Here is a 19,395-nt window from a genome sequence, read left to right as displayed (position 1 = left end):
TGATTGTATACATGCTGATTGTTAAAAATGAGGGCACTAGACACCAAAGGAATTTAACATTAAAGTACTGTGTTTTATTGAAGAAAATATTGAAACCCTAAATTCTCTGTTCCTGCAGGATCCTGAGCAGTGCTCACTCTCTCAAAAAAAAACCAAACCCAAGTCCCTAGTTGTATCTTTTGACAAAAAATACAGGTCTGACTTGCAAAAAGCACAGGTTTTGAAATTTTCCTATAATTTTCCAGTAGAGGCACAGGCTTCCTTAAGTTTAATGTATAGAAAATATGTGTGAACTTGTATTTTGTGGCTTTCTTGAAGGTTGCCCATAGACCTCTCTACACCCAGGGACTGAAAATCACTGCCACGTATTAGCATAGTAAACATATTTCTTTAAAGGGGCTTTTCTGAAAGTGCTTGTAAGTTTTTTCTTGACGTGACCTGAAGTACACCAGTGGTGCGGATCCCATATGGAATATCATTTGAAATTAATGAGGAAGCCTTAGTTGGGGTACACACTCCCACAAAACATTTTCCCGAAACACCTACCATTGTTTGGAATTTGATTTATTTGAAAGAGTCTGTGTTGTCAGACTGATTTTGATGATCAATAATGAAGAACAGAGGGAGACTTTTCTTTAAGGAGCTAAAATGGGACTCTGAGGAGCTGGGTGTTTGTGGGGCAGATGGACTTACCCTTAAAGAGTGTAACATCTCTCCACGTTGTACCTTATGTACATTGTGATACAGTGACTTGATAGTGTGTTTTATTATGCAATCTGAGGATCAGAAGAAGCATAAGGAGTCATCCAAAGGGAAGAGAGGGGAAACTACTAATGCTGTTAGCAGAATTTCTACTTCGCAGTACCAAAACAAGACCTGCAGAGATGCTTGGGAATGAGTTCCCTCATCTTCGCTTTCCCATATTGGTTTTTCACAGCATTTAGCAGGCAGAGTGCATCCAGGACATGCTCTTAGTCCTCGAGAAAGACCTTGAATCTCCCTGGAGAAGACAATAACACAAGACGGGACTAGGGAGATACAACATTCAGTCTTCATTCTGCCAGAGACAGGCTTCAAAAGTCTTAAATGACTGAGATGTAAAATAACATCTATAAAAGGGATACAACTCCTTCCTTATTTGGGCACTGAAAATAAAGCCATGAACAGCAAAAGAGATAGTGTTCAATGTGAGGAGGTTCCTCTCCACCCAGCTCCTGCATGGTCCTGCTTCAGAGAGGTTCTTCTGCCAAAGAAACTGCCCACACATGTAGCTGCTCTGATGTCCATCCTAACAGCCACCCTGAAGCACCTGGGACAAGGCTGCGGCCGAGCCAAAAAGGTGAAACTCCTGCTGGGGACATTTCGACAGTGTCAGGACTGCACTACCATCCTCTAAATACAGTTTGTGTCATAGACCACGAAAGGTTCTGATTTTATCCTTCAGGTTTTATGAGTGATTCCCATGTCTTTGAAGTTCTGTTCCCACTGAAGATGAAGGCAAATTCCCACTGAAGATGAAGGCAAATTCCCACTGATATTAATGGGGTTAGGATGTGTCCTTGTCTCTATTCTTGCTGTTGTTTCCTTTGTTGCAGAAGACCTATTCCTTTATTAAAGCTTTGCCTCGAGGGGGGGAACAAAACCCAGGTTACTAAATAAATTATGAAATATTTACATTTCTGAAGCCAACCCCTTATGCCTAGCTCCTCCTCTGATATTAAGATGACAGTTTTTATAGAGCTACAGCTTCTATACTGCCATTACTCCTCTGTGGGATCCAAGACCTGGAGGTGACAAAACAGCAGGCCATCATGAGCCAAGTGACAGTAAGTAGTATTTAGGAATGCTTGCTGATTTTGACTCAGTGCAGTGAGAAACAACTGTGTTAGACCAGTGATGATTTGTTTAGTGCTGGCGAGCAAAGTAAGATCAGAGATGAAACCAAAAATAATATAAAACTGGGGAGGTTTCTAAACTAAGCTTGATTTTCACCTGAGAATAAAAGGCCTTATGTTGCAGTAATGTCTGTAGTAATAATCTCAAGAGCAAACTGTTAAAGGTGTCAATTTGTTTAGCACTGTTTATGTTAGTTCTTTTGTATCTGTACTTACTTTTTTTGCCTCCAGTTCTCTCAATGCCACAAGAATGAATGAAGCTAGCTTTAGTGTCATTGTTTGTAGTGAAGTGATCTGCAGTTATGCTTGTGAATATTTTGCATCTCTTTTTTCCATTGTATTTTTTGTGTTGACTTTAAACCTTAATAGTAGCTCCCTTCTTTAAAAGCTAATGTTCAGATATGTATGGTTCAAACTAGTTAGCTTAGCTTATGAATTTCTCCCACCTACTTTTACATATTAAATGCTTTTGACTTTGGTTTGCCCCACCTCTTGTAGGTTTGTACATAGGCATGTAGTGACTTTCTCGTCAGGTGCTGGTTTGTTGGGGTTTTTTAATACTTGGCTAAGCCACTTCACTTATGCCTTTCATTTTTATCTCTCTGAGGCATAGCCTATGGAGACTACATCTGTAACATGGATTAATGTTAAATAATTATCATAGTAAATGAAACATCCTATTAACTGTATTTCTGCACAGTTAACTCTTAATGGTTCTCTGTCACCAAACTGCAGGTCTCTTTCCTTCCTGATGTTGCCCATCCTAATGCTCCTTTTGCTCTTCCCTTGCTTTTTTCTTCTTACTCACATTTAGATGTATTATTCCCTCTTCTCCATTTCTTCTGCTCTTGTTCTGTCTTTGCTCCTGTTTCTCTGGTTCTTCAAGTCTTGTGGCTTGTAAAGAGGAAGGCAGGTTGGTGGACAGCTGGGAGCACAACTGCACTAATTGTTCCTATTTGCTGTGCAGCATTCCTTCTATGGTCTTCCTTTGCAAAATGTCCCATGCAAAATTGTCAGTCCCCTCATTCTCACCTTGACCTACATGAAATAAATATTTGGAGTAGTTAGAAAACAAGAGAGGAAAAGGTGCAGATTCCATTTTACACAATGCCTAAGATTTACGTGGTCAGTATGTGAAATGAAGCCACTGAGAGCAGGGAACGAAACTTCCTGAAACGGGCATTTTGAATTCTAAGCATAAAGCGATGGACAGTGGTGATGGGTGTACTCATCCCTGTGTGAAAATACTTATTTAGATTGCACTACAGCAAGAGAAATACTGATTATTGTCTGACAGACACTTAGCCCAGAAAGGAAACCTGAAAAAAGACAGGCACAAAACAGCCTTGGACCTAAATACTCCCACAATTTACAAAGTCAGAAGTAAGGAACAAAAAGGAAACACTGATAATGGCTTTTAGTGACTCTTTGGCAGGTTTTGGAATGTAATGGGAAAACCCTTTACTGCTGTAATATGGCATGTTTAACTGCGGGCATTAATACATTTGAAGACAGATTTTTGGGTTATTGTATGGTGATGCACAACTGTGTGGCTAATTTGCATACAAAATTTCTATGATTAATAAATTAAGCAATGCTAGTACAAGTGTACTACAGTGAAGCACTTGTAGCAATTGTCAGCACTAGAGCAGGCAACATCAAATAATGTGCTCTGCTCCAGCAGAGCTTTGAATATCTGAGTATTAGTTTGCAGTTCCTAAGCTGCAAAGTGATCAGAGGAGGGGAAGAATGTTCCTTCCTTTTATCCCTCTTACAGGAGAATCAGGGTAATCACCGGAATTCCTTGTGTAGAAACATCAAGCAAACTCAACTGATAAAAAATAAAATCAAGAGGATTTACTAAAAATCACTCCAGTGGAACTGTAACGCAGCTGTTTATAAAAAGCAAGATACAGTTTTTCCAGGTCCTAATGTTCTGTATTTAATAGTTTGAGTAAAATGAACATATCAAATATGCATAGAATAGCATACTCAATACTGGGATAATTCAGTTAAAAACATAAAGATAAGTATACAATGAACATATTATGAGCTAGCTCCTGCCCAAGGCAAAGATCTGAAAGTGCTACAACTGAATTCTGAGTTCGTATGCAGCTTCTTTTACTGTATTCGCAGCAAATTCATGAGGATTATGAGAAAATTCAGCAAATTAGTCATTTGAACTCCAATATCTCCAATATCAATAGAGATGTACCAGATGTGGCTAAAATACTTGGCTGTCAGGGTATCTAGAAAACACTGATATTGGTATCCTAGCTTGACATTTCAGATCAGGCTTTCTGCCTTGTGCTATGAAGAATTTATTCCATGCTGAATGAGAGTTTTTTTCCATGCTTTGCCTAGCATGTATTTGTGTTCATCCCCACTTTCATCCTTAAATTCCCGTCTTTTTAAGAAATCTCTTGTGAAATTAAATTGGCACATCATATTCTTGCATCACATTCTGAGCACAGTTAGGCTTTGGGTTACAGCGAGCTTTCAGAAGAAACTGCCAGCACCATTTTGTGTCCCAAATATTTTACCCAGGGCAAAGGCAGCTCGTATGTTCTGAAGCAATTACTATGCTAAGTACCCAGTGATGTATCTTCCCAGAGACTGAAAATAAAGGTATAAAAGAGATACACACAATGATTTATGGGCGTTAACATATGGGCGTAAGTTTCTTCGGGGATAATTAGGTGACTGTGCTAGTAACAACAAGGATGCTTTGATACATTAAAACAAATTCTCACAGTGATGTTCCTGAGTGTTTCATTACCATCAGGAGTGTATATATTTAAACAGGAGAGAGAGATGAGAGAGGCCCATATGTGTTGGCAAAAATAACCCTCTCCCTTCATGCCGCAGGCAAGCAGAGGAAGCCCTGTTTGACACAGGTACTTGCATTAGGTGTGCTCACTGCAAGCTTCCCATTACGGGAACAGAAAACTACACACAGCGTGCTGAGAGGGGAGCGGGGCTGTGGTCTGTAAGGATGGCTGGAAGAATGGGTGCTACTGACAATGAATCAATCAAAACCTCCTGGGCTTTGCAGGACTTGTGTACTTTTAAAAGTGCAACCTACCACTCTTTGGGGTGGACTTCTCTGTAGTTCAGACATGCACCTGCAGAGCTCCATGACAATCCCGAGTGCCAGGCTCCGTGCCTCGGAGAGGGACAGGTTCCCAGCTCAGTCAGAGAAGTTTCTCTCAGAGCTTCCCTGGACTTGCTGGCGGGCAGCTGGCACGGACCCCCACGTGTCCTTGAGAAATTCTCCAATCCGTTGCTCACTGCTCCCACCATGAGGGCTTTCTAGATTTTCAGTCATTGTGGAGACACCAGAACCTATCCCACCTTAAAGGTTGCCCCTTGAAGTGGGCTCAGATTGCAATGCCTCTGCCTGTTTTCCAGTATTGTAACTGCTCTGGAATTAAACTTCACACAGTTTAAGTTCTTATTTTTCTTTTCTTTTTTTCTTTCAAATTTTATCTTTTTTTTCAGCTTTTCCTGCAGTGAGGCCATGTCTAATCCTCTGACCTCTTGCATTAAGTCTGTGTAAAATTGCACTTTTGAAACACAGCAAACCACTACCCCAACAATCCACAATTCCCAGTGTTACAGAAACATCCTCGGGGATACAGGGGTTTATAGAGCAATCATCGGCGGGGGTTTTGAGCAGTGACAGGAGACAGGGTTCTGCCCTCTCTCTGGGATGATAGTGGCTGTGCTGAGATTAGGAGACGCCCAGTGGGTGAGTGAGTGGCAGGCGTGTATTTCGAGAGGCTGTATTTGCATTTCCTGCCCCTTGCAAGCTTGCCGGGCCTGCTGGGACTGAGTCTCGGCTTGTGGAAGTGATTACAAGGCAATTTATACCAAACAACAATCCCTACTGTTGTGTTTGTTACAAACTTGGCTGCAGTACAGTAATGTTTAGTAGATTAATAATGTCTGCTTTGGCCTCTCCTACTCCCTCAGCAAACAATTTTCATGTATAATACATGCTCTCATTTAGTCTACCTAGAACACAGCCCAAGGGTCAGAACAGCCATACCTGCAAACTGACAAGAAGAGACTCTGGGTTTCCAGATGGGAGACCAGGTTTATCCCTTCTCCATACCAGGGTCCAAGAAGACTTCTACTTTTGCAGAATCAGCTCTGCTGGGCAGGTCCCCCTGAAATCACAGAGAGGTGCCAGATGTCCCCCTGAAATCACAGGGCAGTGCCAGCTGTCCCCTTCTGCAGAAGAAGGTCTGTCCAGTCAAAAGGGTCACAGTGGGCAGCAAAGGCAGCACAGAGTCACTGGGACAGGCAGATATTTCTTGAGCATTTGGCAGTTTAAAAAAAGAACAGCAATTTTTAAAATTAAAACCTACACATATATATATAAAAAACATGAAAAAATTAGTATTTCACACCAACAATTGATCACAGTGCATGCTGTGAGGGCGTAGAAGGTTGAGTAAGTGGCTTCTGATCTTGCCTTTGCACAGGAAGCCCAAAAGTAACAAACCCTCTGTATGGCTTATCTTGTCAGTTATCAGTCTCTTGTAGGAAACAGTGAGTCTGCCCATCTTACATAGTATGTGTAGTAGGAATGCCAGGATATGCAAACATAGAAGTTACACAATAAAAGCAAAACTAAATTAAAGCTGTCTACAGTCAAAAATTGAGAGAACCAGCACTGCAGCCTTTTTATTGCTACACCACTGAAATAAGTGTGTACTGTCCATTACACAGCCACAACCTGGCTATTTAGGTGCTTGTAATGTATGGTACAACTGTTTCTCTCCCTCTTTCCACTGCTGTTTATGCCTTCTCAGTAACAGCTAAAATGGAGGCTACCAATCTTGGATACAATGAAAGGGGAATGCTGTAAGTAGCCTTGTTAAGTTTATGACAGCTCTCATTTGATCAAATTATTAAGAATAGCAATCATGTAAAGTCTAAGGACTGTTGACTTCTAGCCTGGGGAGCAGGGCTGTGGCAACACTGTTGTGACAGCTGGTTAATGGAGACTCTTTGCTATTGAACTCGGTGACCCAAACACTGAGGCTGAGCATCTACCATAAGAAATACAGGTTGTGTCACAGGTGCAGGTGCCCTCAGGTGCACCATGGTGAACCTCAGCAGCACCATCTCCAGTGGAGGATTTCTTGCTGTTCCTGTACACTGAGGTCACACGTATGCAAAGCTATGGGTAAGATACAAGAGTTCAGACCAGTAGGTCAGGTTAGTGTCTGCCAAAAAAAGGTGGGCACGAGAAAGGAATTTTATCTTGGCTTATCTGAGTGATGCCTTACCATCCCAGTGCTCAGTGCTCAGTGTCACTGGCAGTCTTCACTGCCACAAATACGTGTGTTGCTTGACCACAGCTAGGAAAAGAATGAAAAGTGCATATACAAAACAACTTGACTAGCACCAGGGAAAAAACATTGCCAAGCAAATTATTTATCAAATGTTACTTGGTCATATGCAGGAAAAAGAGCTGGTTTGTGAAGAATATCTGTTACTTTCACTGAGCTATGAGAGCTGGGATTGCCTTTGATTCAGATGACTAAATATGAAATCTGTTCTCCTCATTAAGCACATATATTAAGGCCACATACGTTATTTTTATTTCCTCAAGAAGTATGCACAAATGTTTTCTGAAATTGATTTGTTTGCTACTTTGTACACTTTGTGGTTTGGTTGATTTTTTCAGGGTGGAAAGGGAAGAAAATCTCCAGTGCCAGCTTGTGGTTGTGGGGCATTTCTTGTTATCTACTTCCTTCTAAAACACTCTTGTGGAGAATCAGTGGTATGGACTATGAACACAGTAAACCAGAAATACTAGTAGGACAGCCAGCTCTTGAGACTGGAGTTTATGTTAGCAATTCAGGAAGAAAAAATACAAGTGAGATATAACCCTATAAATGTATTTAGAATTATACTAAATACAGATACACCTTTGAAATTTGAACCCGAAAGCGTATCAGGATTAGCTTTGTTTTCATAGCAAGTACATGTAAACTTCAGCTCCTAAGACTGAGACTGGAGGAGCTGAAAATTAACAGCCATTAACCTTTGCTGTAGTGGGAAAATGTAGATGAAATAACATCATCCTTCTAATATTTTCTGCTCTTTTATTTTTAATTTTTTCCTAATTATCCTTTTTTTTCCTTTGGCAGACATAAAACTTTGTAACCAACCACAAATCACTATAAAAATGGAAGAGGGAGACTGTAAACAGACCATTTTCACTCTTAATTTATTTTGCTTATTCATATTTTGGACATCTTTATTTGCTTATAAGATTGATGTACATGAATAAAAGCACTATAAATGCCCCCAAGCTATTGGTTACAAATGATCTAAAGTTCATTTCTCCTCTAAAAATTAATCATGTAAAAATGAAGCCGTCCTGTCCACAGACTTGTCTCCCTGCCTGTATCCAAGTATGTCAGCTCTTTAAGAGAGTCAGCTCAAACTGAGCAGAAATGCTGTGCCTGATCTCAGCAGCACCTGGAATATGGGCCGATTCTGAAGCATTTTGGGGTATTTTTCTCTTGTTCACTGTCAAGCCCTGACAACCTAGCGAGTGAGACAGGTTCCTGTTGTTCCTCCCATCCCATATCCACCATCACCTACAAGTTCCCCTGGGGACACCTGTGCATGGTCACTCATAGCGATGTGCTTTGGTGCATGCTTGTATGGCAGTGTCCCAGCGCAGTGCTGATGGCAGGAGGAGCTGGGGACAGCACAGAGTATGCTGCTGGTGCAGCACCCAGGGAAAAGCAGCCATAATTTACCTGCAAACTGCCTGCTTTTACAGCTAACAAGGTGAAGGTCCAACACATCTGGCAACTCACAGGGCCATTTTTCAGAGGAAGAATATGGTTTAAGGGAGACATTTCCTACACCTTCTATGTAACGAGCGGCTGTGGTGTTTGGGAGGAATGGTTTGTTATATCACTGTGGAAGCACCAGTGCAGCTGTCGTAGTGGATTATCAGATGCCTGAAGGCTTTGTAGATGTGCTCGTTCTGCATACAAATGAACCCACCACTTCTCCAAGCTTGCTCAGCAGCCCGGTTTAAGTCTCCAATGCAGGTCCACTGATCTCTGTATTCCCTTGAAGCAGCCCATTTAGAATGATCGTTAATGGAATAAAAGGTGAAATTCAATGGCATCCCTATTAGGTTTATGTTGTAGACATGATAGTCAAGAGAGCAATTTGAGGGAAGTTTTTGGCCAGAATGCTGCCAGGATTGAGCCAACAAATCAGTCTTCAGTTCCTGAGCCATCCAGGCCACATAGATATCTGTGAAATAACACAGGGAAATTAGTCTTTCCTGTTCCTTTGTTTAAGAGAGGACTGAAATGTATCACCTAAATTGGGCTGGTTTGCATAAAGTGAGCTAGAGGGGATTTTGCACCCTCCCGTTATTTTGACTTTAGTTTCAGAAATTCATTTCTACTTTTCCTCCTTATCCTGGAAAACCTGTTACAAACAATCAACGGCAAAAAGAATGAAAAAAAATAAAATCAAGCCTTCTTCATAACAAAAAGCAGGTGATCAAACCCCTCTGTTGTTAGTATTGAATAAGAGGAAATACATTTTCTGAAAACCTATTGTTGAATACCTTAAGGCATTTGAAGGACCAGAGAGGTTTTTGCTTTGTGGGCCTGAGAGAATATCATAATGGACCACAATTCCTTGCACTTTGTTACATTTATTTCTGAAGCTGAAGGTTTTTTTCCCTTCAAAGACAATACTAATTGACAAAGAGTGTATTAATTGCTTATTTCTCAATTAAGAATGCATGATAGGTAGGGCAACAGGTTCTCTTACCGTCTATGAACAAATGTGACTTTGCAAAGTGGAGAAAGGTTTCCCCGTGAGCTGACTGAAGCTTGGAGAGGTGGCGCAAGGGGACAGAGGGCAGCCTGGACCCTGCACAGAGTTTCTGCAGATTTGGGAGATCAGCTTGAAAGATGTTAGGGATGGAGCAGCTGTAGATTCCTGGATTATAACTCAGCATCTGTTGGTCTAAGAAAAACCCAAATAAATAAACACTTGCAGAATTAAATGGGTTAAAGCAAAGCAATCAAGAGAGTAAAGTTCTGCCTTGGAAAGGAAACCTAAATCCTTCTTAATCTTCACAGCATATCTCTGGGAAGAGTTCAAGTATCAAAGTATCTTAGTTTAGCCACCAAAGTCACATTGATTGCTTTCTATTCTGACTGGCCTTGCAGCACGTAGACTGTCTGGTGGAGTACACTCAGGTTTTTCCACTTACACTTCATTATTCTGAGCAGAACTGTTAACAGTGGATCTGTCCACTGCCACCTCCACCCAGGCTCATCTTCGAGCCTCTAAGCAATCACAAAAAGCTCAGACGGCATGAGTAAATCTAAGCTTGTCAGTATTTACTGGAGTAGTTTCCAGTCAGTTAGTTGCCAAGCCACATGCAAACAGAAGAGCTGCCAAGTGGTCTGGTCTGGTTTTAGGGAGAACAGAGCTTGACTTTCAGCATCTGGATTGAATTTGCAGAGAAATGTACTTTTCTGTACAGCGCTCAGTTTAATTGTAGAATGTCCTTGTCATGGATGTCATAAAGAGCAAGGGAACAAATGGGCTCATTAGATGAGTTCATGGAAGACCAGTAAAAACTTTCCAGTCCTTCTGGCTCAAGAAATCCCTGAACCATAGATTGCCAGAAGCTGGGAGGATGGAGCAGGAAAAGCACTAGTGTTTGCATCTCATTTTCTTGTCCTCTTTCCATAAACACATGCATAGATGCACTTCCACAAACAGGAACCTGGCTTTGATAGCTCTGAGGTGTGGCTAGCCTGGCAATTTGCACAGTGTACATGTTTCATTAATACCATTTGAGGTTTGTAACTGAGAGAAGAGTGAAAAACAGTGTGAAAAGCATTAAGAAGCATGCCAGTATGACCTTTTGTAATGCCTTTTGATAGTCCCTTTTAAGGATTTCAGTACCAGAGATCACTATCAGATTGTTCTGAATTTTACAGGTACGGATTTTGGGGTTTGTGTTTGTTGGCGCTTTTTTTTAATATTTTGTTTAAATTATTTATTTTTATTATTGGTATTTTATGTGGCAAAAAGTACCTGGAGAAATCTTGGATGATATTTGTTTCATATTCATAACTCCTGACGAGTCAAGCCTCCAGCTCAAGCAGTGGTTGCATTACATTTTCAGAACTGCAGAGTTGCAGCTGCACGAGCTATTACTGTTAAAAGTGATTAATCATCCTACTTTATATTTCCAAAGTATTTTGTGTGCGTGGACTGATTTTATCCTCAATAAGCATTTGTGACTATTATTACCCCAATAGTTCCCATGGGGAGATACAGTCAGAGTGAAAGAGTGAATTTCCCACATTCACAGAGGGAATCATTAGATAAACATGACTGAAGCCAAGAGCACTGTTTCTAAGGCCCCACTTTGGTTTCCCAATCTGACCATGAAGGACAAGAACAAGCAATTTTTGAGGCAAAGCTTCAAGGAAAGCAGTCAGAGAGGTGTGGTGGGACAAAGGCTTTCTCAGGAGGAAGCTTTTCAGACCTATTTCAGTGAACTGGTCATATTTGAAGGTTATACAGATGGCCGTCTGTCCATAGATCTCCCCAGTAGCTGGATATCCATAACCGTCCTCAGGGATGGGAGGGAACAGGGGCACACTGTGAATCACCCAGAATCCTTGTGATTTGTCCAAGAGCAGAAATCCTGTCGAAAAAAAAAGTTATTGCAAATGAGTGAAGGAGGAAAAAGCCCTGAGACAATACAGCTGTGTCCTATTTTGGATTTGCTGCTGCAGACACCATACCTCAGTGCGTTTATGTCTACAGTAAACGGGCTCTGGATTAATGGATTAAAGGAGACACTAATATTGTATTAAAATTACATTAATTCTCTCTTATGTAGCCAAACTCAAACTATCACCATGTTCCTTTTGAAAAAGAAATCTGTTCAAAACCCTTCTCTTTCTCTGCTTAAAATTTTGTCTTCAAAAAGTCTGTTGATTTAGTGGCTGTGACCCTTTCGCCACTGCTCATTTTCCTTCCCTTCATATATTCACTGCATAAGGGGAAACAGATTCCATCAACACTGTGTCTTCCTTTCTAGACCAAATCCTCTTCCACAGGGCAGTAGTAGAGAGAGATGGGCTATGCCTCCCCTGCAGCAGGGTGCTTTGGGAAGGAGCACAGCTTCTGAGATGTCCCCGCTGTTGCAACCTGAACATATAGACCTGCAAAATGTGTTAATCCTGGAGCCAGGCTGGGCAAACCCCATCTGCTTCCTCAAGGGAACAATTAGACCTCCACTAAAGTTTATGCTTATTAGACTTGCTTTAGTTACACTGCATACTTTAGTGCTTCCATGATCTTGGCAGCAGTTTTTTGACCCAGAGAGAGAAAGTGTGGAGGGGTGTCCTGGGTTTGGCTTAAACCACAACAAGAGGGTTATATTTAGGGTGCCTTTCCCTTCACACCTTGTACTGCTGTTGCCATTAGGCTCAGGACAGTGTGGTTTGTACTCACTGAGAGGAGCTATATGAGTTTCAGCTCTTGAAAACAAGGGGTCTGTAAACCCTCAATTTTTCAACACAGCACAGGCATAGCAAAACCAAAACAGAAGCTGCAGCATATGTAACTATGTAACAAACCACACATCATGCAAATCATTCTCCAGTTTTGCTATAGGCAGAAATTTTAGATATGCAGATAGACGAACAGACAAGTAGATGTTATCCACAGCTTTAGAAAGAAGAAAATAATAGCTTGGGAATCTCCCTGTACCTTTGGTATGTCCTCTTTTCCACCTATCAGAGTCTGATTGAGGGACCTCATCATTGTATATCGCATATGCAATGCTGTTCTTCTGCAGGAAAACACACATTTCTGAAACATGACATTGAGTAAAAGGAAGGCTTTTAAGTGAACATCTGCTGGGAACAGGAGAATGAATTCAGGACTTCTCTGTGTGAACATCATGAGCCTGCTCTTTCTCCCAGTTCAGCTGACACAGTCTGTGCAGAAGTTAAGAGTAAAATAAACCTGAAGACTCAGCATTAGGGTCCCAGTTAATGTAAGTTGGAAGTTCTCTCAGTCATTGCAGTAGATCTTCCTCAAGAGGTCAGATAGGCTCACTAAGACAATTTAAATGGGATTATTTGGCACTCACAAAGAAGTTCTCCCCTCTTTTTTTGTGCCTCTCTGATTTAGCAACCAGATTTGGTGAAAATGTTTGCCAAGGAAAGGCAGACTGACAAGTGTTCTTATGAAGGACAAGCAACTAGTGCGTTTTGCAAAATAGTTGCATACAGCCACACCTTATTTCCCCTGAACAGAGGAACTTCAAAGGAGTTGGGACATGCTCCCCCTCCTGATGTACTTTGAGTTTGTGAACAGTTTATTAATTATAGCAAGGCCTGGAATAGGACAGTTGACTGGTTTGACAATATTTGGCTGACTTCTGGGAATCTCTTCTACATATAAATTCATAACACGCTACCACTAACCCACAGCAGAAATGCATAGACACACCCAGCTCCAAAGAGTACTATGTAGGTGATAAAAAAATAACTATAGGCAGATCTTGTTGTATTTTATAATCGCTTCACACAAATATAAATGAGGTGTCTGACTGTGAGTGTAAAAGAAAGCAAAGGCCTAGCAAGCAGCCTATCACTGCTGAAGCATTACAGTGGTTTCGGGGGGAAAAGCAAAACCCAGACCTGTGACAGAGCATGAAACACGTACATGGGAGGGCTTAGGAGAAGTGTAACAGTCACCAGTGGCTCTGGTCTGAGTTCACAGCCAGCTCACAGCTGAGATGTTGCTCAGTGTGGATTACAGAGAAGCAGCCAATGGGACTATGCACCAATGCTAATTTTTTTGATGGCCAACACTTTTACCACAAATTAGAAGTTTGAGAACAATTTCTAATTGCAGCCAAAACCACAAATATTCTCCCAGCTGCCAAGATGCTTCCCTTGACATGTTGTAGTAGATCAAGTCTGTCAGGTCTGGCCATACCTCTACGTGCTTATTTTGGCTGGTTTAATTTCATTTGCATGTAATATCAAGTGAGCATCTCAACAAAATGGTAATTAATGTTACTTGCCTGGGATTCATACGTCTCATACAGCTGCTTTAGTGTTTGCCCCAGAGCACCTTGTGTCATGTTGACAAGGTATTTACCGAGCTGCCACTGTGGAGCCAGTGTGTCCATGTACATGTATTCCAGCCCCAGCATGGAAATCTCTCCTTTGCCGTGTTTTGGCAACTTGTAAAGAGCAAACCTGCAACAGTGAAGAGCAATTGTTATTTTACAACCATCCTGTTTGAATGTAAATCAACACCTCTTCTCCTCCTGAGGATTTCAGAGAAGGGTGATTCTGGGGCTGCCTATGCTGGAGGGTGATCAGTGCCACCAGCATGCAGTGTGGATGTCTCAGCTCGAGGTGGTGACTCAGTGCAGGAGCCAGCAGCAGTTCAACAGCACAGCAGCTGCTGCGGACAAATCTATTCTGCTTCTTAGTGAAAAAGGAGGCTGATTCAGCACCAAACTCCTGATGCTGTGGCCAGAACTGCTGTTGGTACCCTGAAAGAATTTGAGGTAGCCCTGGTTTGGAGTCCCATTTAGCCACCAAATACCTATTACTCCTGGTTCTGGTAGAGAGCGTCAGGTCCCAGACTCAGTCTGACATTCTCATGGTCAACCTGGACACCTCTTATAATTTATTTTAATATTACATAAATATAACTTTAAGTGAAATAAAATTGTGCATTAGAATTATAAAAATGCCTAATATTATGTTTATACGTATTAAACCCACAAAATAATTACAAAGCCATGTTATTCCAATCCTGCTTTTCATAACAGACTCTCACTATCCTGAACTGTTGTAGACTATCTGCAAACCATTAGCCAACTCTTTTCTCAAAGATTGAGTATTATTTGAATACATAAATATTCTCAAAATATTGAGTACTCAATATTGTCAGCAAATGGCTCAGTTCATATTAATGTCCCTGATGAAATAAACAGGTTTTCCTGGTGTATAAATCCATGGGATTAATTTCAATATAAATAATTGAGACCCTTTTTTTGAGTGTCATACTTGAGTAGTTTGTTATTTATGTCATTGTAAGAACTGAGTAGCATTATTTTTAATCCTATACTATTTACCAAAAATGCAGCCTGACTATGCTTAACCTTTCAAGTATAGCAGGAGGAGTAAGCCTTGCCCAGTGTAGTTACAGTCTCGAGCTGGTCCAGAAAGGCAGCTCTGAAAGCAGGTAAGAAGTGGCAGGAAAGCATTTTGTTAGAGGAACATTCAATCAGTGGGAAACACACATGTATAGGCAGGAGAGAAACACACCACTAGTGATGCTGGTAATCCACCTGCGTTGCCAGTGCTGGTAATCCACCTGCGTTGCCAGTGACTGAGTGGTGTTCCTTAAATACCCCAGGAGAAATTGTTGCTGATGACAGACCACAGAGAAGAGAATAAAATTATTTGGATAGTAAGGCTGGGGACAACTTGACGTGCACAAGGATCCACAACAATTCCTGTATTTGAAATGAAGATTCAGAAAGGAGAGGAACAGCAAGAGCTACAACAGTATGAGCTGATCCAGGAATTAGTATCTGAAGCCTTTCCAAACTGCTTTGGAATGTATTGGAAGATTTATGCTTTCAGGTGTTTACGGCCTTGCATCTGGCAAACCCATGTTAGCAGGTATGCTTATGGAAATGCTAGTAGTTGAGCTATCAGTAAATTACTTGCCAGTTCCCAGCGGATACATGTTTTGGACCTTTCCAGAAAGCCAGTGTTAGTGTATTAGCAATTAAAGTTGTATAAAAGTCTTCACTGCTGTTTGTGCACAAAAGTTTCTTGAGAGCTTAGGCACTGGTAGGAGCAGAGTGAAAGTTATTTTCATGAGGACCAAAAGAAGGCAAATCCGCTTATACCCAATTAGCATTGTCACATTGTTTACTTGTGAATGAACACTAACTTGCTCCAAATAATCACATCTTTACTCCTTCTCTCCATCTCCTTTCCCCCCAAAAGCCCAAACAGCATGCATCTGTGGCTTCCATCCTTGACTCAGCGTTTCTCAGAAAGCAGAGTTTTGGCTTTTATGTGCATGGAAAGCTTCCCACAGAACACAGTGAGTTTGGATGAGTAAAGGAACGACTCTGTGCCCTCCTTAGACAGCTGATCTTATGGCTGTTTGCTCTGGTAGCTCCTGCATGAGGTGCGGTGAAGGTGATGGGATGAGCTCCTGAGGGGAATGAAAACACAGGAGACTTTTGCCAGCACCAGCACTGCGTGTGGGTAGGAACTACAAGCACGTCTGGGGAGCACAGATGGGATCAGGTCAGATAGGGCAAGTGATTCCTCTGGTTCAGTGGCAAATGAAAGGGTGCATGAATACTAATAACAAGTAATTATGGAATGCTGCAGGATGAAACCACTAGAGAGTAGGAACTCACATAAAGCTCTTGGTAACTAGATATAAAACCTACAGTGCCATGTTTGTTTGAAAGAGCACTGATGTCTTTTGGTTAAGAGGAAGCATTTCTTAGCAGTTTCAGTTCTGCTTCTCCTATCAGCTTCATAGCAACCAAATCGAGAGTCAGGCAAAAGGTGACTATTTCTTGTCAATAAACTAGGATGACCACTGCAGACAGGCATGTTTCTCTTCCATTTGTTCATGGCACATTGGAAAGGAAATCTCCCATCCTTCTAGCAAAATTTGTCAGAAGGGAACACAGTTTTGCCTGGGCAATTCCCATGTGCAATGGGTCCCACATTGCTGGTGTTTACACAGAGGCAAAGTGAATTACCCCTAGTCACAGTTTTCAAAGAATTTCTCAGAGAATTTGAGTACAAAAACACGTGTCTAAGGAAGGAATGGTGAATAGGGTCTGTTTGTGTTTTGGTCTGGGCATGGATTTTTTTACCTTTAGCGCAAACAGACGCATTCTGCAAGGAATAATTGCAGTTTGTGGAGAAGCGAAATGTCTCGTACATTAAAGCTATTGAATAGCTTTACCAAATAACAGTTTGATTCTTGAAAACTCACACTATTCCCAAGGGCCTTGGCAAGGGTGACAAGTCAGAGGGATGGAACAGACCCTCATACGTTTGATGCTATGCCAATACAGAGCAAGGTCTGCTTTATGCTTGTGCTTGAGTAGCCTGGCTGTGCCAGGAGGAGCTCCTGCCTTCCCTGCAGTTAGCTGTGTGTGCAAGGGGAGGGATGTGTGAGACTAGCACCTACTTTTTTATCATTTATATCCAAACTAACCATTGTTCCATGACAGACACTCTTATTTTGACATTGGTTGATATTTATCTTTGGGAGGTTTCTGTGCTCTTTTTTTAAGAGCCCTTATTTCACCTTCTAAACCTGTGCTGAATATCATGTAATTATACTTTGTGTCTTTCATCTTCAAAGCATATTAATCCAATTAATCATTTAATACCCAAACTCAGGCTTGCTGCTGGCAGTGGGGTGGTACCAGTTCCAACGTGCCAGTGGCTGTGGAGGCAGGGAATGACCTCTGCTTCCATCACAGGGCGCAGATTGTGCTTTCCCACACTGCTGTCCCCACCTCACATCCCTCCTGGGGTGGTTCAGCGATGGCAGCAAGGGGACAAGTCCTTCCACACTGCTCTTCATGTAGGAGCAACACGGCTAAGGGCGAGATACACGTGCGGGGCTGCCCCCTGCAAGCACAGCTTTGGCACCCGATCAGAGGTTACACTCCCTTTGCTGATGAGACAAGAACACTGTGTAAAGCAGTGATTACTCTGCAGTTAGTCATAAACCAGCATGGTGACTGGTTCAGTGAAACAAAATCACATTTCAGTAACTTATCCTAGGTTTACCAAATGAAAAGTTCAGCTACCACTCACAGGCAAACAGGATTAAACCACTGACGGCTATGTGTTACTTCCCAGTGATCCACCTGCTCCAAGTGGTTTAATCTCAAGTGTTGTTTACTCACCCAATGTTTCTTCCCTCCGTGGTATTTACTTACCAGTCAACCGCCTCCCCATTTTCATTCCTGCAGGAGATCTCAGCTGCCCACAGGGGCACGGAGGAGAGAAGCAGTAGCAAAGCATGGGGACACCATGCAGATCTCGCAGGCATTTTGGTTTCTCGGCTGCACAGGGCGAGCACTGGGTAGGCTCTAAAAGGAGAAGTTGTGTTGCATTAACTGTCAGCTGATGCTGTGCAATGAAACCAGTACACCCTGGGACAGCAGAGCCAGCCTGCATGTCATGCTTCCAGGTCCCGGCAGTGGGGCCAGGTCTCCCGTGAGACACTGGAAACTGCTCATGGGCAACAAAATGGCAGAATAAGGGTTGCCAGGTTATGGTTTTGAGGAAACTTCCCACTGCATTTTAGGAGGTGCTATTCTGACTATTTAGAATATTTACGGTATTCTGATAAAAAAAAAAAAAAAAAAAAAAAAAAAAAAGAAAGAAAAGCCGGAGAGAGGGAAACCCTTTTTGTTTTCTTTCCAGTGCTGCAAGGCTGAAGTATGAATTTTTTACAGCAATCTGAAAAGAACTCTGTGTTCAGACAAGCAAAACAAAACCACCTCACTGCTACTGCACCAGCCCTTGTAGCCAGTGCAGCTTTGTACTCTTCCGCAAAGATGGTTTCTGGTGAAGCGCTGAGCTGTGCTCAGCTCTGGGGGCCTTCATCTGCCCGTGGGGACTGAGCCCGTGGGGACTGAGCCCGCAGGGACTGGCAGGCAGAGAAATGCTCTGAGCCACAGCAATTTACTTTCAATTAGTTAATATGGTTTTTTAAATTATCTTCTAAGTGCATCAGCCTGTCTCTTAGGAACAAACATGCTTGAATTGAGCTATTTTACATCTGATAAGCTTTTAGCAACTCACACATAAAAAGCCTCAATTTATATTTTGCTGTGTAAAGTATTCTTTCTCCCTCCTTGTTACGCTTACATTAAAAGGTGATGATTTACATTAAAAGATGTTGATACCAAGTATGGGATATTTCAGCCTTAGGGAAAATCAAGTGCAGCAAGTTCTGGATATTTTAGCGTGTCAGAAATCCTCACAACCTCTGAAGTATTTTATCTCCTTTCTAGTATAGCCTCTCCAACACTGTAACAGGTGTGTAAATGGGGGGTGTTTGACAGCAGCAGGATAAAACTGAATAGGGCTTAGCACAGGCATAACCAGCGATCTCCGAAAGCCAAGATTTTGGAGATGTTGATCAAGGCCTGAATTTCAGCACTCAGACTCACTTCTGATCCCTTTTGTAGATCAGAACTGTGCTGTGAGGAAATGTTTTCAAGCAGCCGAGCTCGGCCTGTGTTTTCTTCTTGCTCTTGGAAACTGCAGCATGCTCAGAGGGGGTAATAAAATACACAACATTCCAAGCATGTGACAGCTGCTTCCATTTTCTGTTTGGGACCTACTCCTGCTCACCTCTGCAC

The 19,395-nt window shown here is 41.9% G+C and overlaps 1 protein-coding gene across 1 annotated transcript; it reads right to left on the bottom strand.

Annotated features, from left to right (window-relative positions):
• Positions 1–8,465: 8,465 nt before the first annotated feature.
• Positions 8,466–18,074, bottom strand: DNASE2B (deoxyribonuclease 2 beta; the record flags this gene model as incomplete). The annotated part of the gene is made up of 6 exons (XM_080623596.1): positions 8,466–9,194; positions 9,726–9,923; positions 11,467–11,628; positions 12,702–12,783; positions 14,029–14,206; positions 17,962–18,074. 6 exons carry the CDS (start codon positions 18,072–18,074, stop codon positions 8,839–8,841), a joined length of 1,089 nt encoding a protein of 362 aa, XP_080479722.1. The 3' UTR covers positions 8,466–8,838.
• Positions 18,075–19,395: the final 1,321 nt, after the last annotated feature.

The sequence above is a fragment of the Psittacula echo genome (genome assembly GCF_963264785.1).
Source record: "Psittacula echo genome assembly, chromosome: 7".
Classification (NCBI taxonomy): domain Eukaryota; kingdom Metazoa; phylum Chordata; class Aves; order Psittaciformes; family Psittacidae; genus Psittacula; species Psittacula echo.
The sequence above is the reverse complement of the archived record's forward strand: the minus strand, read 5'-3'. Positions and strand labels throughout refer to the sequence as shown.